Source organism: Rhipicephalus microplus, chromosome 8 (assembly GCF_043290135.1).
Source record: "Rhipicephalus microplus isolate Deutch F79 chromosome 8, USDA_Rmic, whole genome shotgun sequence".
NCBI lineage: Eukaryota > Metazoa > Arthropoda > Arachnida > Ixodida > Ixodidae > Rhipicephalus > Rhipicephalus microplus.
Genome location: NC_134707.1, coordinates 103,635,639 through 103,654,732, shown reverse-complemented (window position 1 = coordinate 103,654,732; position 19,094 = coordinate 103,635,639). Strand labels below are relative to the sequence as shown.

The 19,094-nt window shown below is 43.5% G+C and overlaps 2 protein-coding genes across 2 annotated transcripts in view; one reads left to right on the top strand and one right to left on the bottom strand.

The window, feature by feature from the left end:
- LOC119185877 (solute carrier family 22 member 7) overlaps positions 1–11,093 on the top strand; it is a 47,469-nt gene extending 36,376 nt beyond the window's left edge. Inside the window, exons 5-7 of the mRNA XM_037434733.2 lie at positions 1,638–1,960; positions 6,820–7,144; positions 10,424–11,093. Coding sequence (XP_037290630.2) covers positions 1,638–1,960; positions 6,820–7,144; positions 10,424–10,669 — 894 coding nt within the window. The 3' untranslated portion in view covers positions 10,670–11,093. The remainder of the gene's footprint in view (positions 1–1,637; positions 1,961–6,819; positions 7,145–10,423) is intronic.
- Positions 11,094–16,017: 4,924 nt separating this feature from the next.
- The window catches only part of LOC142769304 (uncharacterized), a 15,476-nt gene continuing 12,399 nt past the window's right edge, over positions 16,018–19,094 (bottom strand). Inside the window, exons 3-4 of the mRNA XM_075872437.1 lie at positions 16,869–17,042; positions 16,018–16,143 (exon numbers count right to left, since the gene is read on the bottom strand). Of these exons, the coding sequence (XP_075728552.1) occupies positions 16,974–17,042 (69 nt within the window). The 3' untranslated portion in view covers positions 16,018–16,143; positions 16,869–16,973. The remainder of the gene's footprint in view (positions 16,144–16,868; positions 17,043–19,094) is intronic.

Genomic DNA, 19,094 nt, shown 5'->3' with positions numbered 1-19,094 from the left:
CATATCAAATGTTTTCTTTGTTGTTTCTTCTATCACGACTCTAGCCGAATTCAGCGTTACTTATTTAGCTTAGTACCTTAGTGACGCTTTTACCCGATTCATAGCAAATACCGAAGGTAAAGCTAACGTCCATTGCCTTGTTTTCAATTGTACAAGTTCAGCAATGAACTCTAGAATTATTATGACATTTCTATTTTTTGTATTGTAGATTGTTTGAGTGCCTTCATAATACATTATAGTTCTATTGATAGTACAAAGCATTGTTGCTGATAATGATATTTCTCTAACATGTTACTTTCAGCACCCTTCTGTGCAATCAGAGTTATAGACGGTTGTTCACGTGCAGGACAGTTTGCTGTAGACTATTCAACTTGTACTTTTCAGAAGTCAGAGCTACTCAACCTGGCTCTCAGCTCTTCCTCCCAGCTTCGCTCATCTTTCTGACTAAAAAACACCCATATTATTATTATTATTATTATTATTATAAATCTTGATAATATATAACTATTATTCAGAATCTCTCCAGAACTCATTTCTCCAGCAGGCTTCTAAAAATGTACACCGCAATACGTCTTCCTCAACTTGTCTCATAGACAACAGGGAGATAAGTGTGTTAGCCACGTTTCAGTATATACCCTATAGCGAAAGAAATTTCACTCATGTCTGTTATTCAACGACTTTGTTATTATCATTATTTGGGATATGTGCGCAGTGCATTAGTGTTTCGGTGACTGGAGAGCGCCGATCCGAGGGCTATAAAGTGAATGTATTCTCAAGAATAAACCAGTTGTTAGATGGCACCCGTTTGAGTTTTCTTCTGTATCCCTGTGTGCTTTCACAAAAAATTCAAAAAGAATATGTTCCAACTGGGCCTATTCGTAGTTTTGCTTGAAAAGCAATGATCTGGAGTGACATTTTGAAACCTAGCAGTGACACCATTGATTGAGTCCAGAAACTGTTCATAATCATTTACAATCATCGTTTCTCTGTAGATGACTTTGGATCTCGTTCCAACACTGCTGATCATCATCATTGCCGTCACTTTACTGCCGACAGAATAACACTGATATGTTCTTTTTTTAAACTAGTTCACTGTACGATATCCTGTCCTTAACATCTTAGTTGTGCAAATTTTCAGATTCCGCGTATGTTGACCGGATAAAATCGGTCATTTCTAGTGCCTGCCAACTTCTTTCAACACTCTACTATTCACAGAACACAAAGTCTCTATGATGTTACCTTTCATGATCTTAGTGCTTTTCACACTTCACTGTCATAGTTTCTATCTCAACACTGCACTGTTTTAACATTGTTTTTCACCATGTACAGATTTTTCCCTAATTCATTTTTCACGAAGGTTTCAGCTTAGTTATGTATATTCCCCTTTGTTTAGCACTTCAATTTTTTGAGATTCTCGCCTTGTCTTTCTATTCTTCTCATTTCGCACAGATTTTTTTGTGTTTTCAAATTTTGATTTGATTTTCTGAAGAATTTTTGTATTGTTTGTTTGTAATGTTTTATTTTTTCGAGTGCCTGCAATAAGATCACATGGTTGTTTCAGGGCACGTTATATAAATTATTGATTGACAAAGAATATTTATATTGCCACTAAAATTATTAATGTTATTATACTTCAGAACTGGGTCATGTTCAACCTGATGGTCCTGCTACCGTCGTCGCTCCTGCTGGTCACCACGGTCCTGGTCGAAGAGTCGCCACACTGGCTCCTCGTGAGCCTGCGCTTCGAAGACGCCGAGCGCGTCGCCGTGTACGCGGCCAGGTTCAACGACGAGGACACGGACCGAGTGCGCAGGCGCATCGACGCCATTCGGCAGGCGGCCACGATCAACAAGCCCGGAGGCCGAGCCACACCGCTGCTGGAGGCTGCCAAGCGATCGCTGGCCGCTACTGTTGTGTGCGGTGGAATGGCGTACCGAAGCTTCGTCCTCAGCGTAGCCTGGTGAGCTCGCTCGATAACGGGTTATTGGCGTGTAAACATTTTACGTTCAGACTATGTAAACATCGAAAACTGATTTATTCTTTAGTGCAGCCACATTATGCGCATTAGCGTTTTGTGGTGTTACGAGCGACAAGAACAAAAAGAGTTCGCTGCTTAGTGCATTCGTATATCACTTCAATTTGTTGCTGCCACATACAATTATTCGCTTTGCAGCCATACGCACGTGTAAACACAAAAGTGTCTGAATCTCGAATCGAAGAAAAGCTCCCTGACGTAAATGCAGAAGTGACGTGGGTAAATTTCAAACGATGAAAAAAAAAAACGGAAAGAAAAGTTTCGCTGATTTCGATGACATCAGAGTCGTAACCATGTGCTTTAGGTCTGCAATGATGGGTGGTGGATGATCAGCCGGCTCTACTACCGATGCACATTCACGAGGCTTCATATTCATAAACGCGCTTCTTTTACATCGAAAGCTGTTATGAGATTACAAGGGTCACGTGCACATTAGTTATCCGCCACCGCTGCTGCCACTGCTGACGTCACCGCCGGTGCCCGTAACCACTATCGCGCGAAATAAAAAATTGGACCTACAGAATAAAAACGCCAAGCTCACGATGGGATTCGATGAATGTCATTGCAGTGTTCCCTGCATGTCAGTCCAGTGTTATACCACTGAGAGAAGCTCGTGATAAAACGTCATTACAAACTGCCACTGGGCATATAAAATTGCACAAAATTCCTTGCAAGTGTGCAACAGCTAGGTACCGCACTTTTCTGAAGAATTACGAAGGATTGCATTGTGAATACGTTTCTACAAAACTAAATTTACAATGATCTATGACATAGTGGGTACCGTGAAAGTGCTATTGCAGCAGCTACCCGAAAATTGTTTTAAAACGCTCTGAAAGGCCACTCTTCAAACTTTCGCTGCGACTGTGCTGCGCGTTGCGCGCAGGCCTGGTGGCTTTTTAAAGTAAATAGTCTTTCTTGGGGACCTTTGACGCAAAAATTTTGGTCTGGCTGTCTGTCTGTTTGTACATTTGTCTGTTTGTCTACTCTTAAGAGCATCGGGTATTTGAAACGGCCGACCTCATCGGTGGCGCCCACCTATGTTGCTCAAGAAGCATTCATACTTGTGGAACTGTCGTATAAAAAGCAATTATTGCACGTGCCTGGGGCACGATAACAACACGTATAAATTCTGCATGTGCGCTTTTTACTAGAAAAGGCATACATGAGTAATTTTAAGGACCGTCGTGCTTATCACGCTGCGCTGACCATCCAACGTTTGTACGGATAGGCGAGTGTTTCCAACGCTTTGCTAAAACCAGACGGTGGTGGCACCTACCCGTCGCCTCGCGTTATACACTAAATAACCTCTGAGGCGGGCGCGCACACCCTTCTCTGAGCCACGCACTTTTTTTTTGAAAAAAAAATGCCAGATGGCACTCATGTCTCACGTGTGACGTGACTTGATGCGCTCATTCGCCTCCACTGCACGCTCGAGGCACTCTAACACAGCGCCTCTAGAATATCATTCATCAATTCTCTTGAATAGAACGTCAAATAAATGTTTTGTTCACTCTCTCCACACGCCAGACTATCGTCTCTCGACGACATGTGCAGATTAAATACAGATACCGGGCCAATTTTTTTTTCGTGCTTCTCTCTATCTCCCCGCTCGCACATCTCATTCCTTTCACAGTATTCTTGGCTGGTCGGTGTCGTTTCGCCGTCCGACAGCGAGAATTTGAACTTGTGCATCATTACACAAAGAGCGGTAGTTTCGCTTCGATAGCTTCAAAGGAGCGCAGGCTTTCCTTACAATATCATAAGAAGTTGTATGGTCGGAGCATACTTAGTGGTTCGGTTCGGTGACCACGCACGAAGTGGTTTGCATTTCGCCTCTTGTGAATGTGCCGCCTCGTTAATGTGACAACTTGTTAATGTAACATGTTGTCACAAAATAGCGCAGCTCGTACATGCACCAACAGTATTTCTCAGTCGGCTACTTCTTCAAAGTTTTTGAGCCGCTATGTAAACAATTTATGTAGCCAACTCGTTTTTGCTATTAGCATCAACTAGAAGCTATGAAAGAGCAGGATATGTCGTAGTGTAGATGAATTGAACAATCTGCATAATAAATATGTCTTCAATTGACTACAGTTTGCAATGTACTGATACATATGTCCACTTTTCTGAAGGCACTACACCGTTTGACGAGTCGAGCAACGTTTTGCTTCCTGCGAGCAATGTGAACTGCAGAATTTTGCTTTGCTCAAAATGGACCTAACTAAACTCAATATGCACTATATTCCTAGCCTGAGATATTATTCTGTCTGTGCCAAACGGAAACATTTTTTACTTCATATAAAGGCATATTTATCGTCAACCTAATTAGGATGAGACACTAGAACACAGATAAACTTAAGAATTATGTTACTATTCTTCTAGCGATAGAAGATTGAGCGCCTTCAGGCAACATGGTAGCGAATTGACACACTTACGTACAGTTCTCAGAAGTGGTGTCTGCAAGGACTAAAGTTATTGAGTGGACTAACGAAGCTGTTCTAAAAAAGGGCGTAATGCGATCACGTCGTAGACAGGTGAATGCCGCTCCTCAAACACTTTGCGGCAGTGACAGATCTGTAACGCCTTGCAGCATTCACGGCTCAAGCTGCCACTTAAGCCTCGCATTTCTGAGGCACTGTGTGGTATATAGATGAGCACAACTGCTGGTAACCTATTGGCTGACAGCGCATACCTTTGTGTTCATTTCCTCAAATACCGACACTTTGAATTTGTTCATAACGAGTGGGAGTGCTGATTGTGAATGCGTTGATGTAGTCATTGAACGGTACCCACGACAAGCTTTGTCTAAGTGTACGTTCACATAAATTACCACAAAGATAGAATTTTGACGATGGACATTCATCTTCGAGATACATATGTGCCAATAGGCATTAGAGTGGCTGCTTTTGTCTCATATGTTGCCATAACAGCAAAAAAATGGACATTGTGCAAGCTCTCCATTATCAAAGTGCGCAGAAAAATCAACTGCTTATGAGAATACATGGTGCACTTTCGTGTTACAAGAATTCCTATGACGGAGGGATCAGCGCCATTTTTTTCGCATGTCGAAAGTGCGGCGTTTCATGATGTTTTCATTTCACAGGTGCCTTTCACAAGCGCTCGTGATGTAAGGTGGTCCTTAAGAATCAAAAGAGAGCTTTGGTTGCTTGGAACCTATGTGATACCGTTGTCGTTGTTTCAAGCTGCGACAGAGACAAATGGAGAGCAAAGGCTGGGAGGTCAACCAAGCTTGGCTCGGTTGGGACGGGAGAAAGGAGGAATAATAGAAGCCAATGAGGTACAGAAAAATTAACATGAGTATCACAGATATGAATAAATATTCAGCTCACCATTACACCAACATGTTGACACGCTGCTCTTTCACAAGCGCTCGTGACGTCTGGTGTAGGGGCCCTAAAACACCTCTTGAGCATGGTCAGAAAACTCTGCCGATGGGTAGTAGGGGCTCCCGACAACACGCGAGCCAATTATTATAGCACAGCACGCGCCCACAATAAATTTTCAAAGTGAGATAAAAATAGCTTTTTTTTTTCTCTCGACAAATCACGGAATATGCCCAAAAGTCAGACGCGAAGTAAATTACCCATCTATCAGCCATTGGCTGATTTGAACATGGCTCACTCGCTTGTTACAGAGGCCGCCGCGGGAGGTCGCTACTTGTCCACGCGTGCGCGCGCGATCACACTGACTGGCCCAATCGTCCACTTTGGTCACACTGAACCTAGCGCCGCATTTGAAGAAAAAAAAAGAAAATGTGCTCAGCGTCACGAGGCGCACGTGATGCTTTCTGTGGCCCTACCATCCCTACCTGCTTAGCTTCCAGCGCTTTCGTCGGGACGAGAGAAGAGAGAATGCAATTGCACCATGCAACAAACCTTTGTCACGCCACTCGCACTAGACGGATTTTTTAATTTTTTTTTTTTGTGGCGGTGAATTCGTGAAGCAATAAGCGTTTTTGGTGAATTTATTCCGTGGTTACTTGAAAAAGCGTTTCAGGGCCCCTTTAAGCAGCCCACGAGATGCTTTGGTGACTTTGCACGTATGCGAAACCATCTAACAAGGTCTCGGTATCTTTTTTTCTGTAAGTTGTCGTGAATCCAGGTGACCGAGCTTGACTTCCATAGAACGTCTTAAGATTGGTCACTTGAACAGTCACATAAAATGTGCTCGAGTGTCTCCTCGCAGTTGTAATTGTTGCACGACCGCACTGCTGGCCATTTCAATGGGACACGAATACGCATTTGTAAATGTCACGCCCAACCACATGTGACACAGCATTTTGATCACGTCGTGAGAGCCCGGGCGACAAACGAAGTTGAAAATTTAGGACGAATACAGGCGCGCGTTGGAGAAACCCTGCCTACTCTATTGTAGAAACTTGATACGGTGAGCAAGTGACTTTAATTGTCGCGCAGCGTCCGTCTTCAAGATTAGTATAGGCATGCTCAGGTCTTGGTTATGAGCCAATTGAGAAGCTTCATCAGCGTGGTCATTGCCGAGAATTCCGCAATGACTTGGCAGCCATTGAAATAAAATATTGTGTCCTTCCTCGACCGCTTGGTGGTAGCCCTGCCCTATATAATACACTGATTGTTCGTGTAATCCGTGCCGTAAAGTGAACGGCAGTGTCTCTATGGTGGACCTCAAGTCGCAAATTATGCCCTCATGCCACAAGCACAAGTTGACACAAAATTGTCAGCCCTAATTCACCATACTCTTAGTGCTTTTCTTTTCAAATTTAACAAAAAGTACGCGTGACCCAGGTTCACCTTGTTCCTCGTGTACTACGGCGGACTGGCGACCGACAGCAAAACGTTGAGCCGCGACTACGAGCTCGCCAAGTGGGTCGTGGTGATCGGAAACGCGCCAGCCATGGCGGTCGCCTACTTCCTGGTGAAGCACTACGACCACCTGTCCGCCATCATTCGCCTCATGTCCACGGTGGCTATGGCTCTCGCCTTTCACGCTGCGCTCGTGGCCTTTGAGCTGTCGTTGCCGCTCACTGTCCTCATCATGTGGGTGAACCTGCTCCTGAACATCACCTACGTCGTGTTCTCCGTGGAAACCGTGGAGATGTTCCCGACAGAGGTGCGAGATATTTGATTCTCTGTTCACGCTTTGAAAGTTGTTCTGACGTTCTCTATGTGACATAATCGTTGTTCAGAGCAGAATTTGGCTGCGCCTGGACGGAACAGGAATAAAAACAACCCTAAACTCCTTCCGACGTAAACTTCTGTGACATAAAAGAGCATGCTTAATTTTGGCTTCCTGTGAGCCACCCAATCGCTCAAACGTTTTTCACTAAACAGAGAGGAACGTACCAAAAATGAGATTCTTATTCAGCTGCAGTTCTTTTTCTACCTGAATGCCTTATGTCGAATTATTAAGACTAGAGATTTACCTTAACTGTAGTCCACTATGTTTCTTCTGAGACTTGGTCTTTGTAGGCACCTGACTTGTTAGCATTGCTTCTGCATAAATATGATGACTACAATTGATCAACTTTCTTCCATTATCGTACACTGAGATTATTTGTGCTTAGTGGTCAATGACTGGCAGCAAATGAAACAAACAGTCTGTTCGCCGCTCTTATTTTACGACCTGGTAAAAGATTTGCAATCTAATGACAATGCTGCCTCGTCCTGAAACCAATGTATTCTTATTACAAAATTGGTCAATGACTGAAAGTGTTAATTTTGTGTAGCTATGATAAAAACCTTACTATGAGAAATTAACCTGCAGCTTTCGTGTTTAGCGAGCTTTGGGCCGCACTGCCATGAATACAGTAAACTAGTATATACCTTGAACTCGAGGTGGTTAAAGGCGGGAAGTAGACACGAAGCGCAAGCCGTAAGAAAGTGTGCGTGTGCCTCCTCTCGTTCAGTCGTTGGAATGTCTGCTGGATGGAAGTGCTTCTATATGAGGAATATATGATGAAAATATGCGAGATGGTGGTACTTGGAGTGTTGAATAGGTGGACGAACGGACACACAGACAGATGCATGGATGGACGCACGGATGACTGCACGGACGGATGGACGCACGAACGGGTGCAGCAGCGGATGCATGGACGAAAGCAGGGACGGACGCACAGATGAACGATCGGACGCACGAACAGGCGCACGCACGGACGGGTGGATGGACGCACGGGTGGCCACACAGATGCACGCAAGGATGGACGGAAGCAAGAACGAATGGACGGACGGATGCTTCGCCCCACTCTCCATCATTCACTCCGTGGATATCCTGCCACTTTTTTTTAATCAAGAAATTCGCTAACAGACGCTGCCTGCGTCAACATTTCGAGAAAAGAGAGGGGAGAGCGTGGGAAAAGAGAGAGATAGGGGACGCGCACGTGCCATGGGGGTGTGAGCGTGGCCAGGAGCGAAGCTCAGTGGAGAGAGAGGGTTGTATGGTAGTGCTCAGAAGAGGAAAAGGCAGCTAATTTCTGCAGCCCGGTTAGGAGCATGGCGCAGTACCTGAGAGAGAGGGGAAGCAAGCGTAGGCGCGTAGGCTACGTTGCCTACGAGGAAGAGCGCAGCAGAGGAGAGAGTAACGCGCATGCGCAAGGAATTTGTAAGTGCTGCTGGGAGAGATGGCTAGATGAGAGATAAGCGGAGCGAGCGTTGGCTGGCAGACGCCTCTTCCGTCGGCGTTGCGGGGCGAGAGAGGAGGGGAGAATACAAGAGAGAGGGGAAGCGCACACACGTGCTGTAAGTGCGCTCATGCTACACACTGGATTGAGCTGAACCATGAGATGCTTCGAATCTATAAAAATATGTGCATGTTTTTATACTGCCTCATAACTACCTTGAAGTGCTGTCCACAATAAACCTCAGAGGGCCCTTTACAAACACTCAAATGCTCATCTTATTTTAATATGCCACTGAGCCCACCAAAATTAAAACAACGCATAACAAGGCAAATCAATTGTGTCTTACATATTTAAATTTTATCTTGTTGTGTTATCTTATAATTTTATGTGTTATCTTATAATTTTGTCTTATTTAGTGTCTTGACTTTTATTATTTTTTCAGTGTCGGAATGGCATTGTTTACCTGTCCACCTTATGAAGCTCTGAATGACTTTGGATCTCTTGTGCTATACGTTTTCTAAACACGCTAATTATATCTTCGTATCGCCTAGTTGAAAATACCACTGAATCCAGCAAAAATAAAATTTCGAGGATGGTATGGAATGAAAAAAACTTTATTTAAAAATTCGAGATAATGATAATCAATGGGTTGTTTTTACCGGTCACATGACCTTCTTTTTACATTTCATAATATTGTTTAGAATTTCAGTGTCTTGGTTTTGATGCTTTTTTCAGTGTCAAGCATAGCAATGTTTACCTGTCCGCTTCATGAAGCTCTGAGAGAGTTTCGATATCTCATATTGTATGTTTTCTAAACATGTTAATTAATTTTGAAATTGACTAGCTGAATGTACCCTTGAGCCCACCAAAGTTAAAACTTCGAGATTGCGAGATGAACCAATGTGTTTTTTTTTATCATTCACAAGAACATTCCGTACATTTTATTTTATTGTAAGATTTCAGTGTCTTATGTTGATGTTTTTTCAGTGTAAGGTATTGCATCGTTTACCTGTGCGCCCTATGAAGCTCTGAGGGAGTTTTGATATCGTATGCTGCACGTTTCCTAAACACATTATTTTTTGTTGACTTGTTGAGTACCCCACCGTTACAATCTTGCAATATCTCATGATGATTGCTCTCTGTAGACGCCATTGCCCTGTAAAGCTGCAAGTGACAGATTTTCGCTTACAGAGGCGGCAGCATGCATTTTAAGTAAAGTGGGTATTATAGTGATTTTAATATCTTTTCTTCCTTATCAGTGATAAATGTGGAGTATTATTGACATTCCATGACTACCGACTCCATTAAATCGGCGTTTTAGTAAGCCAAGGCGTCAGAGCAATATTCATTGTGTGTGTTCTGAGGAAAGAGAAAAAAAAAGAATTTTCGGCGTATTGGCCAAAATGCATCAATAATGTGCTTTATTTATTATTTATTATTTACCTTGATTGCCATTGTGCATTGCTTGGGGGGAAGTTAATATGGGTCATAACATCCTCCAGTTAGCAAAAGATGCATTAGCTACAGCAATACCCAAAATGGTTCACATAGTAAAACTAGAAATATACTGTATACCATGAATTGTATACATTAAAACGATACATTATAAACTTCACAATGCTTTTCGATAAAGAATACGTTCTTGTGGACTATAGTGAACTAGTTCTTTCTACTGTGGACAGTAATATTGCCTCAGTTACAAGACGTCTTTTGGGGTATAAAAAACAGTTTCAGATTCGCCGTTTTGAACATTTTCTGCACAAATGTGCCAGATGCGCAGTGTGGGCTTCGCTGGCGCCTACATGTGGGGTCGACTGGGTGCGACTTCTGCCAACGCGGTTAAGGACCTGGAGAACCAGCTGAACGGAAGTGCGAAGGCCCTCCCGGTTGCCCTCTGCGCTCTGTGTTTGTCCCTGTCATCGCTGATGCTAGTGACGCTGAGCAACGAGGAGGCCCCTGACGCGGCAGTGATGGCACTCATGTGGAACGACGAGAGGCAGAAAGAAGCGAAACACTGACGCGGTCGCGTACCTCCTTGACGAGGATTAATGACATACCTGGCACACATGGGCTCATGTAGCACTTGCAACTGTGAAAGCCTGTGAAGTGTCTGTGCTTTAAGTATATATTAGCTATTATTTTGCCACTTATAATTAACATATAATCGACGCCACTCTACATAATCGTGTACTATTTTATCGTGTTAAGCGGCCAATCGCTGTCAATTTCTTCGTATCTTAAAAGCAGCTCATTATCTTTTTTTCCTTGTTTGTAAACACTTTACGTTTATCTTCGATGCAATAAATCACTACATTCTCATGAACAGTGGCTTTCTGTGAAAATACCAGCAAATGTGTGTCAATTCGTGGGTGTTAGATGTGCGCCGCTTAATATCTTTGCGTGATTTTAAGACATTGCAACAAAATAAATGTTCAAACTAAATAGCGCTGAATTAACACGTACAGCAAATGTGTGTTAATTCATGGATGCTGGAAGTGCGTGGAAGTATGTGATTGCAAGAGATTGCACCAGAACAAATGTTCAAACCAAATAGCGTTGAAGTATCACAGTTTATTTTGAAGTTAGCTTTACAATGAACAACTCGGAAAGGTGAATTTCGATCATTGTTGAAGGCGCTTTGATAAAGCCAATCCTTAGAGAAAATAAATTATACTCGTGGGCTTGTTACAGTTCACTTGTGATAGAGGCCACCATTTCGGCTAGTGAACTTTTATTCGTCCGGATGGAAATTTCCTCTCTATGTGCGGCTGCATGTACACATACCGCAGTCTTGTTACGTCAAGTGTGCCTTCCTCGAAATGTCTTAAGGTCGCTATCTGCTTGCTCGGTTTCTCTGAAAGAATCGGCTGTTTCAGAGAATTAATGCGGCGTGCGTGCTGCAGAAATTCTGGTGTCGGCTTTATAGGTTGTGAGGGATTGAATATGTGGGGTTTACCATCCCACACCTACCATGTGATTATGTGAGACGCCTTGTGGAGGGGTCCAGAAATTTCTGCCACCTGGGGTTCTTTAACGTGCATTCAAATCTGAACACACGGACCTACAGCATTTTCGCCTCCATCAAAAATGCAGCCGCCGTCGTCGGGATTCAATTCGGTGACCTGCGGGTGAGCAGCCGAGTACCTTAGCCACTACACCTCCACGGCGGGGCGTAGGTTGTGAGCGAAAATTCGTCTCGTGCTTCACCGGAAAACCGCTAATATTGAAATAAAATAAAAATATTGGTCTGAGTGAGCATCGAACACGAGTCGTTTGCGTGCCAAGCATGCGTTCTACCTGAGGGCCTTGAGCCTGCCTAAAAATAGTGAAAATAAATTACTTTATTTCGAATTGCAGTGAAAATAGATGCCATGTTTTACAAACACACGCGACCTGTACATCCTTCAATATGCAACATGTAATTTCGCAGTAATACAATGCGATCGGGATTCGGAGCATGAATATCATGCTTTCGGAGCATGAATATCAGCGGTGCTGCGCGGTAAATTATCGCGGCAAAGGAACCGAAGTACCGAATGTTCTCGTTTCTTGAGAACAACCGAGGAACAAAATTGGAGCGTGTCCTTGGTCAAGCTTACGTCGTTATTCGTTTTCTTGGTGACTCGAAGGTACGTCTGCTCGTAATACGTATTCCTAAGTCGTGCCAATGGCTCCATCTCCACCATGTTTTGTTCTAGTTCTAAAATAATGGTGCCGCGTGTTCTTCTTACTTGTGTGGCGTAAGCCCTGGCATTATTTAATGAATGCACGTGGCAGTACCTTTTCAGAACAGCCTTTTTTCATTCAGGGTCGATAATCGTTTTTCAATGGCGATGTGGGCCGAGGAATTTTTCCATCACCTCTGTTAACTTTTTTGAAAAAAAAATAGAAGCATCCTGTTGAATTGCTTAGTGCATGAGTTTTGTTCATAGTATGGTACTTTCGGTGTCCTCACCAATTTAGTGCAGTAATGAAATTTTGCGCCAGTCTCGTTACCTCTTGAAAACTTCGAAAGATTTTTCCTTACCGTGCATGCAAACGCACACGCGTTGCTTCTGGCATCGGACTTGCACGACCATGACATCAAAGTGCGCAGCGTCAAAAAAATGCACTCTGCTAAGTGATTTTTTATGTTACACGATGTAAGCTAGTGCATTTGCATACGAAACATTCCGTTCAATTCAATGTTATTTGTTCAAGAAAAGGAAGCAGCTGTCGCAATGAAGCAATGGAATGAGCAGCTAGAGAGGGAGAAGGCTTCCTTAAAATTACTGCGACATACAATGATAAGGAAAAAAAAGCAATAAAACAAAGGGATTGAAGAAAAATTGGCTCAAGAAAGAATGATGGGTGCTAGTGAAAAAGATTATGAAAGAAAATGATGGCACTACAATGGCAAGGACAGAATCAGTTTAGGCAAGTGCGTACACGTGAACCTATTTTGTTGTATACGTTTCGTTTTGACTGTCATTAGGTTTGTTATTTTTTTAAAAGGACTATGCTGGGCTGATAAATGTACGTTAGGTTAGGGTAACTTGGTTTGTACTAGGTTGGTTAAGGTGAGGGTAGGCACGAATAGGTTTGGTTAGGTTAGGTAAGTCAAGTTTATTATTTTTGTTATCGAGTTTCCTATTTTCCTTGGCTCGCACGGCTCAGCTAATTGTAGGTGCCTTTAAGCGCTCGCTAACTGCTGACGTGAAATATACAACGCAGGCGGACTGTCACTCATTATAGAATATTCCAGGTCACTTTTGGCAAAATTTTGGCAACCACGGACTCGTATAGTTAACCACAGCCTGTATTGGCTTATTGTGATGGCTTATGTAAACAGCACCAGATGATGGTCACGCTATCCACGATGAACCGAATAAAAAACGCCAGGCTTGCACGGAAGGCGCAGCACAGCCGCAGCGAAAGATGGAAGAGCGGCTTGTTAGAGCCTTTTCTGACCACTCAATGGGTAACTGCTCCAAGCACACTTGCTAGGTACTTACTACGGCATTATTAATAATAATTTTTGGGTAGTAGGCCGGCATTTACTATGTTATTTTTTGTCGTTCTTCTGAGAAGCGTGATATCTGCTAAACACTTGCAAGGAATTTCGTGTTGATTGCTCATGCAGTGGTTGACGATAATGAAGAATTATGCCTGAAGTGGGTTTGCCCCACAGGTAATAGGTGATGAAGAACAAGCTTTTGTAGATGATCGTAGCATTGGACGGCCAGCTCCTTACGCTATTCGCATTGCGTGACACCTGGTTGTCCTTATGCTGTTATAAAACGCTTTATCAGTCAAATTGACGTGACCACTTTACCGACATCAAGCCCACTTGAGGCAAGTTTGCGAACAAGTTTAAAGCACCGGCATAGAATACTGAGCTGGCAAGCAGCGGTCATGTTTTCGAGCCCCACCGTGTCCTTGATTCTAGGTTTCTTTCTAGCGGAAGTGGTGATGGACACCGGCGGGAGCGGACAACTACGGCGCCACGCGTGACCTGAGTTGCGATCTCATAGCAGCTTTATTTGTTAAATTGGGACATCGCACTTCATTTTTTGAGAGCATGCACTGCTTTTACAACGCTGCGTAGATGACGAGCGCGTGACCAGTACATAGCGTGCCCTGTTCTCGTTAACACGGTTGTCTGCGCCAGAAGGACAGTCTCGGTGTTACGTAGAACTATGGACAACTGCTCAGGTATCACAGTGCAACTGACATAGCCAGCAGGTTATGCACTCACCTACGCTATTTACTGCTCAAGTCATACGATTCACCATTTTATCTACACCACAGACTACCATAAAGAACATTATTCCATGCCACAATGATTAATCTTTGTGGTTTGTTCCTTTGCCCAGTTGCTACAGGAGCACTCCTGAGCTAGAAAAATGCAGATGACAAGCAATGTATTGAAGCGCATTTATTTTCAATTCAAAATGCATTTTATCATCAAGGTAACCTAGTTCAATGGCAAATGACAGAAAACACCGAAATCACGCATTCTGTTCACAAGCATAGTCAGCGGAACGTTGGACCTTGCATGCCTTTTAGTGCAGCACTGAAGGTTTTGAGGACACTGAATGGAGGTTCAGCACATTGGTTGTTGGGTCCCTCGCTGTGCACATTGTAGAGGAGCCACGCAGTATTTGCACGCAAATTTCCGAAGTTGGCTACGGTTTGAGGAACTGCAAACAATGAAATGGCATTCGATGTTTTATTCTAATGCTCACAAAAAAACGGGTGTCTCAACTCACCTGCTGACGGCTAATAAAACAAACAGGCACGCGCAGTGCGCCGCAATGAAGTGCAGCTTTTTCTCTGTTATTGCGATATCGACAATAAGGACAATCTACGTGTGTAGCTGCATATGAAAGAGCGGAAAATTTTATTTGACCAGATCAAAAGTTTCAAAATATAAGGCCGACTAATATAATCAGTGACTCCTCCCTCCTGAGACTGGAGCCATAGGTACAACTCCACCACGAACCATGCCTGCGGCGCCCTAATAACAGCGAGCTGTTTTGTATAGGCAATATACCAATGTTGGAACGCGTTATCTCGGAGGAGCATGAGCGTTTTCTGAATTATGGAACGCTCCTCATTTCTTTTGATGTGAAAACTTGGGTGCCGGCCCGAGAATCACCTCATAAAGAACAGGCTGAAGAAAACTCGAATTGTAAAGCCCGTTTTAAGTTTCGATAATGAAAAGTATACACTAAAATTGGCTGGGCAGTTGGTTTGAATGCGTTTTAGTTTTACCTAGCGAGACAGATAGCTGTCGAACATGTGTGCTTTTATTCTTCCTCTAAGATCCGCGGGGAAAAGGGGGCCACTGTCTTTAATCACATTTGTTATGAAAAAAAAAGCTTGACACGTCTAGAGGTAGCATACACAGTACCTCAAGGCACACACTGTGCTGGGCGCCACCACGTGGCAGGAAACACAAAGAAGGCCATTCGGTGCCATGGGCGGAGAGTTTACATATTCCTGGAGGGGCTGTGGGCTCGACGTTTTACTGTGGGGCTACGTAGATCTCAGGGGCGCCTCGGCGTGTTCTCTATCCCCGGCGAAATGACGCGAAGGGCGCCCTTTAAAACAAGAATCCTACATTTTCTTTCTGTTTCAAAACTGTCCTTGAGACGCAGATAAAAAAGAGGCTCCCTGCTGTGCCGTGAGAAACCTTAAAATTGCAAGCGTTTCTACTCCAGATTTAAAGGTGAATCTCCTGAATGTCGAATCTGCTCAATGTCGCCTTTCCGATTCCTTGAAATTAGAATTATTTTGTCGCTCTTTTCGTATCGTACAGCGCCTATCGAGGAAGTGCAAACAAATGTGTCATAGCACAAAATACGAGCTCACTTACCTTTGTAGCAAGCGAGTCCTTGTACTCACTCAACGTAAGCACTTTTGACGAATTCGAGAAAACTCCATACGTGTATCCAGGTTCGCCGATGTAGTTTTCGGGACCACCAGTGAATTCTTTATGCCGACAAAGCTGAAAAAAAGGAGGTTTGTGAACGCCTAATATGTGCACATGTACATAAATATACAGGAAAACAGATTGAAGAACTGTTAAAGCTGAGCGCGATCTTTGAATTGACACCGGTTCATTGCACCCGCTCATCGCCGTTCGCGGGGCCTCCTGCATTCCTTTGCCTAACGTTGTGCATTGTAACACTTCCGATGCGGGTCTCGCAAGCAAATAAAAAAATTATGTGTTTCATATTACCTGGCTGTTTTTTGCACCCTGCCTTACTTCTCTGTAATAAATATATTTAATATAATGATTAAATTTAATCAGGAATAGCCCTTTGACAACAGTTTGATTTCTAAACACGCGTTTGCTAAACAAAAAACACTTTGTGTCAGGAGAAAGCAATTACATATGTTACATGCGATAACGTGGTCTTCTTTCACTTTAGATGTGCGCAATTAATGTAAGGATAATTCAGATATATAATTAAGTTCATTGAACAACTGTACGCATCCGCGACCATTGCAACTAACTAAATCATCAGACGGCAACCACTTCCATCTTTAACATCTTCGAAAACTCCTTCGGCTGCTCGCAAAGCGCAAAGTTACGCCAAAAAATACACCACAACAAAACTACCATCTACTATCTAGTGCCAGAGAGCTAGCTAAAGAATCAAAGTTACCTGCAACTTTCATTTCGTATGGAGGAAAAAGTGATTATGGACGATAGCAAAAAGTACGCACTGCTTCTCGCCCAGTCTTCTTGACGGACAAGCCCCGCTAATAGACGCTATCGTTGAGTGTTCTCGGTTGTTCCATCATGACGTACTCAAGAGCGGACAGCTCAAACTACAGGCCAGTGATTACGGACGCCTTTGAGAAATTTGTGCTCTCCGACACCATGAACCAGTGGGCTTCCTGAAATCAGCGACAAAGAAAGAATACAAAAATATTGCAAGATTTTGTATAGCACACGCGCACAGCTTCTGATGTCTTCACAGACGCATTCTTCATTTAGAAATTGATCGGTGTAAGTATGTATTCAGGAAAATTTAGTAGACGCAGACACAAGAAAAGAGAATCAATCCACGCAGGTGGGAAACTACACACACGCGTACTTGTCTTACGGCGAAACAGCAAATTCGCTGGCCTGATTGCATTGGCGTCAATGAGATGCCTAGCACAACACTTTTCGCCGCCCCTCACCCTCTTCACATCGCTCCATCATCAACGTTCCGCTCTCGTTTAGCCATCTCACCACCGCCAACGCCACTGTTGAAAGCATCGTGTTATACCAGCGGCGACCCTTTCGACGATTCGCTGTACACATATGCCCAGCTGCGTGAGCCAGCGCAGACACTGTTATCACTGCTCGGCCTTTTTGACTCACTGTTGGTCGGACACGTGCCCTTCACTCGGTGGAAGTGAAGCCGTGCTGCAGCACTGTTCAGATGTTTTTTGTGCTCGTTCCCCAACAATGGCACAGACCTTATTTCTTTCGCGAATCATGTGTTGAGGTGCTAACAACGCTGTGCCAAAGAAAGTGTACATGCAAAGTTCCTGGTGCCTAATTGCGAATAACAAAGTAACTTTCTAAGCAAAGAGTTTTCATATGTGGAAAAGAAATCGATAGTTTTGTTTCTTAAGAGGGCCCTGTAAAACTAATTTGAGCTTGGTAAGAAAACCCTGCTGATCAGCAATAGAGGCTCCTGAGAACACGTAAGCGAAATAGTATAGCACAGCACGCGGCTCGCAATTCACAATGAATTATTAAAGCGAGCTAAAAAGGCTCTCTTTTTTCTCAGCAAATTTCAGAGAAAGCTAAAAAAGAACTCGTAGAAGGCCTTTTATGAGCCATTGGCTGATGTGAACACGGCGTGCTGGGTTGTTACAGGGATCGCCACTGAAGGCCGGGACTTGTCCACGCATGCGGCTGCCATCACCCTCAAAACTTTGCGTATTCAGAGAAAAAAAAAGAAAATTGCTCAAGGTCATGAGGTGAGCATGACGTAATATTTTTTTTGCCCTTGTCATTTCGTTCCTCCCTGCATAGCTTCCAGTGGTTTTGTTGGCAGGAGAGAAGACATTTGACTGATTTGTGGAGTTTATTGTCCCAAAACCACCATATGAGTATGGGAGACGCCGTAGTGGAGAACTCCAGAAATTTCGGCCACCTGGGGTTCTTTAACGTGCACCAAAATCTGAGCCCACGGGCCTTCAGCATTTTCGCCTCCAAAGAAAATGAAGCTGCCGCAGCCCAAATTTGATTCCGATGAGAAAAGAGAGAATGCGATTGCAGCTTGCAACAAATCTTTGTAACTCCACTCGTACTGGATGAATTCGTAAAATTTTCGAGCTGTTGAAATCGTGCGTCAATGAGATGTTTTAGTGAATCCTGTTCATGGTTACTTAAAAACGTGTTGGAGGGCCCCTTCAATGCACTGGATCTCGTTACTGCCTTGAGTGATAAGTTTGAACTATGCTCTTTCTGGCACGGTCAACTTTGTTGATTGATATGATCGATATGCGGTGTTTAACGTCCCAAGACCCTCATATGATTATGAGAGACGCTGTAGGGAAGGGCTCCAGATATTTCGACCACCTGGAGTTCTTTAACGTGCCCCCAAATCTGGGCACACGGGCCTACAACATTTCCGCCGCCATAGGATTAACTTAGTTGCCACCAAGTACGTTTATATTAGTGTTTAATGTTTTTACTCTTTCTTTGATATAGTGCCCATTTTGAATTGAAGTGACACAACTAAAGATGCCACTTTTACCACTTATGTGTTTCTTATTTATATAAAGGCTGGCGGAGGGGTTAATGTTTGCATCCCCTCCACCTGCCTCTGTAATGTATTGTAGACTTGCACCTTTCTGACGTATATAAACAAAAACAAATAAATAATTCAATGAATAAACTAAGGTTCAATGCACAATTACATTATTTACAACATTATGCTGCATTTA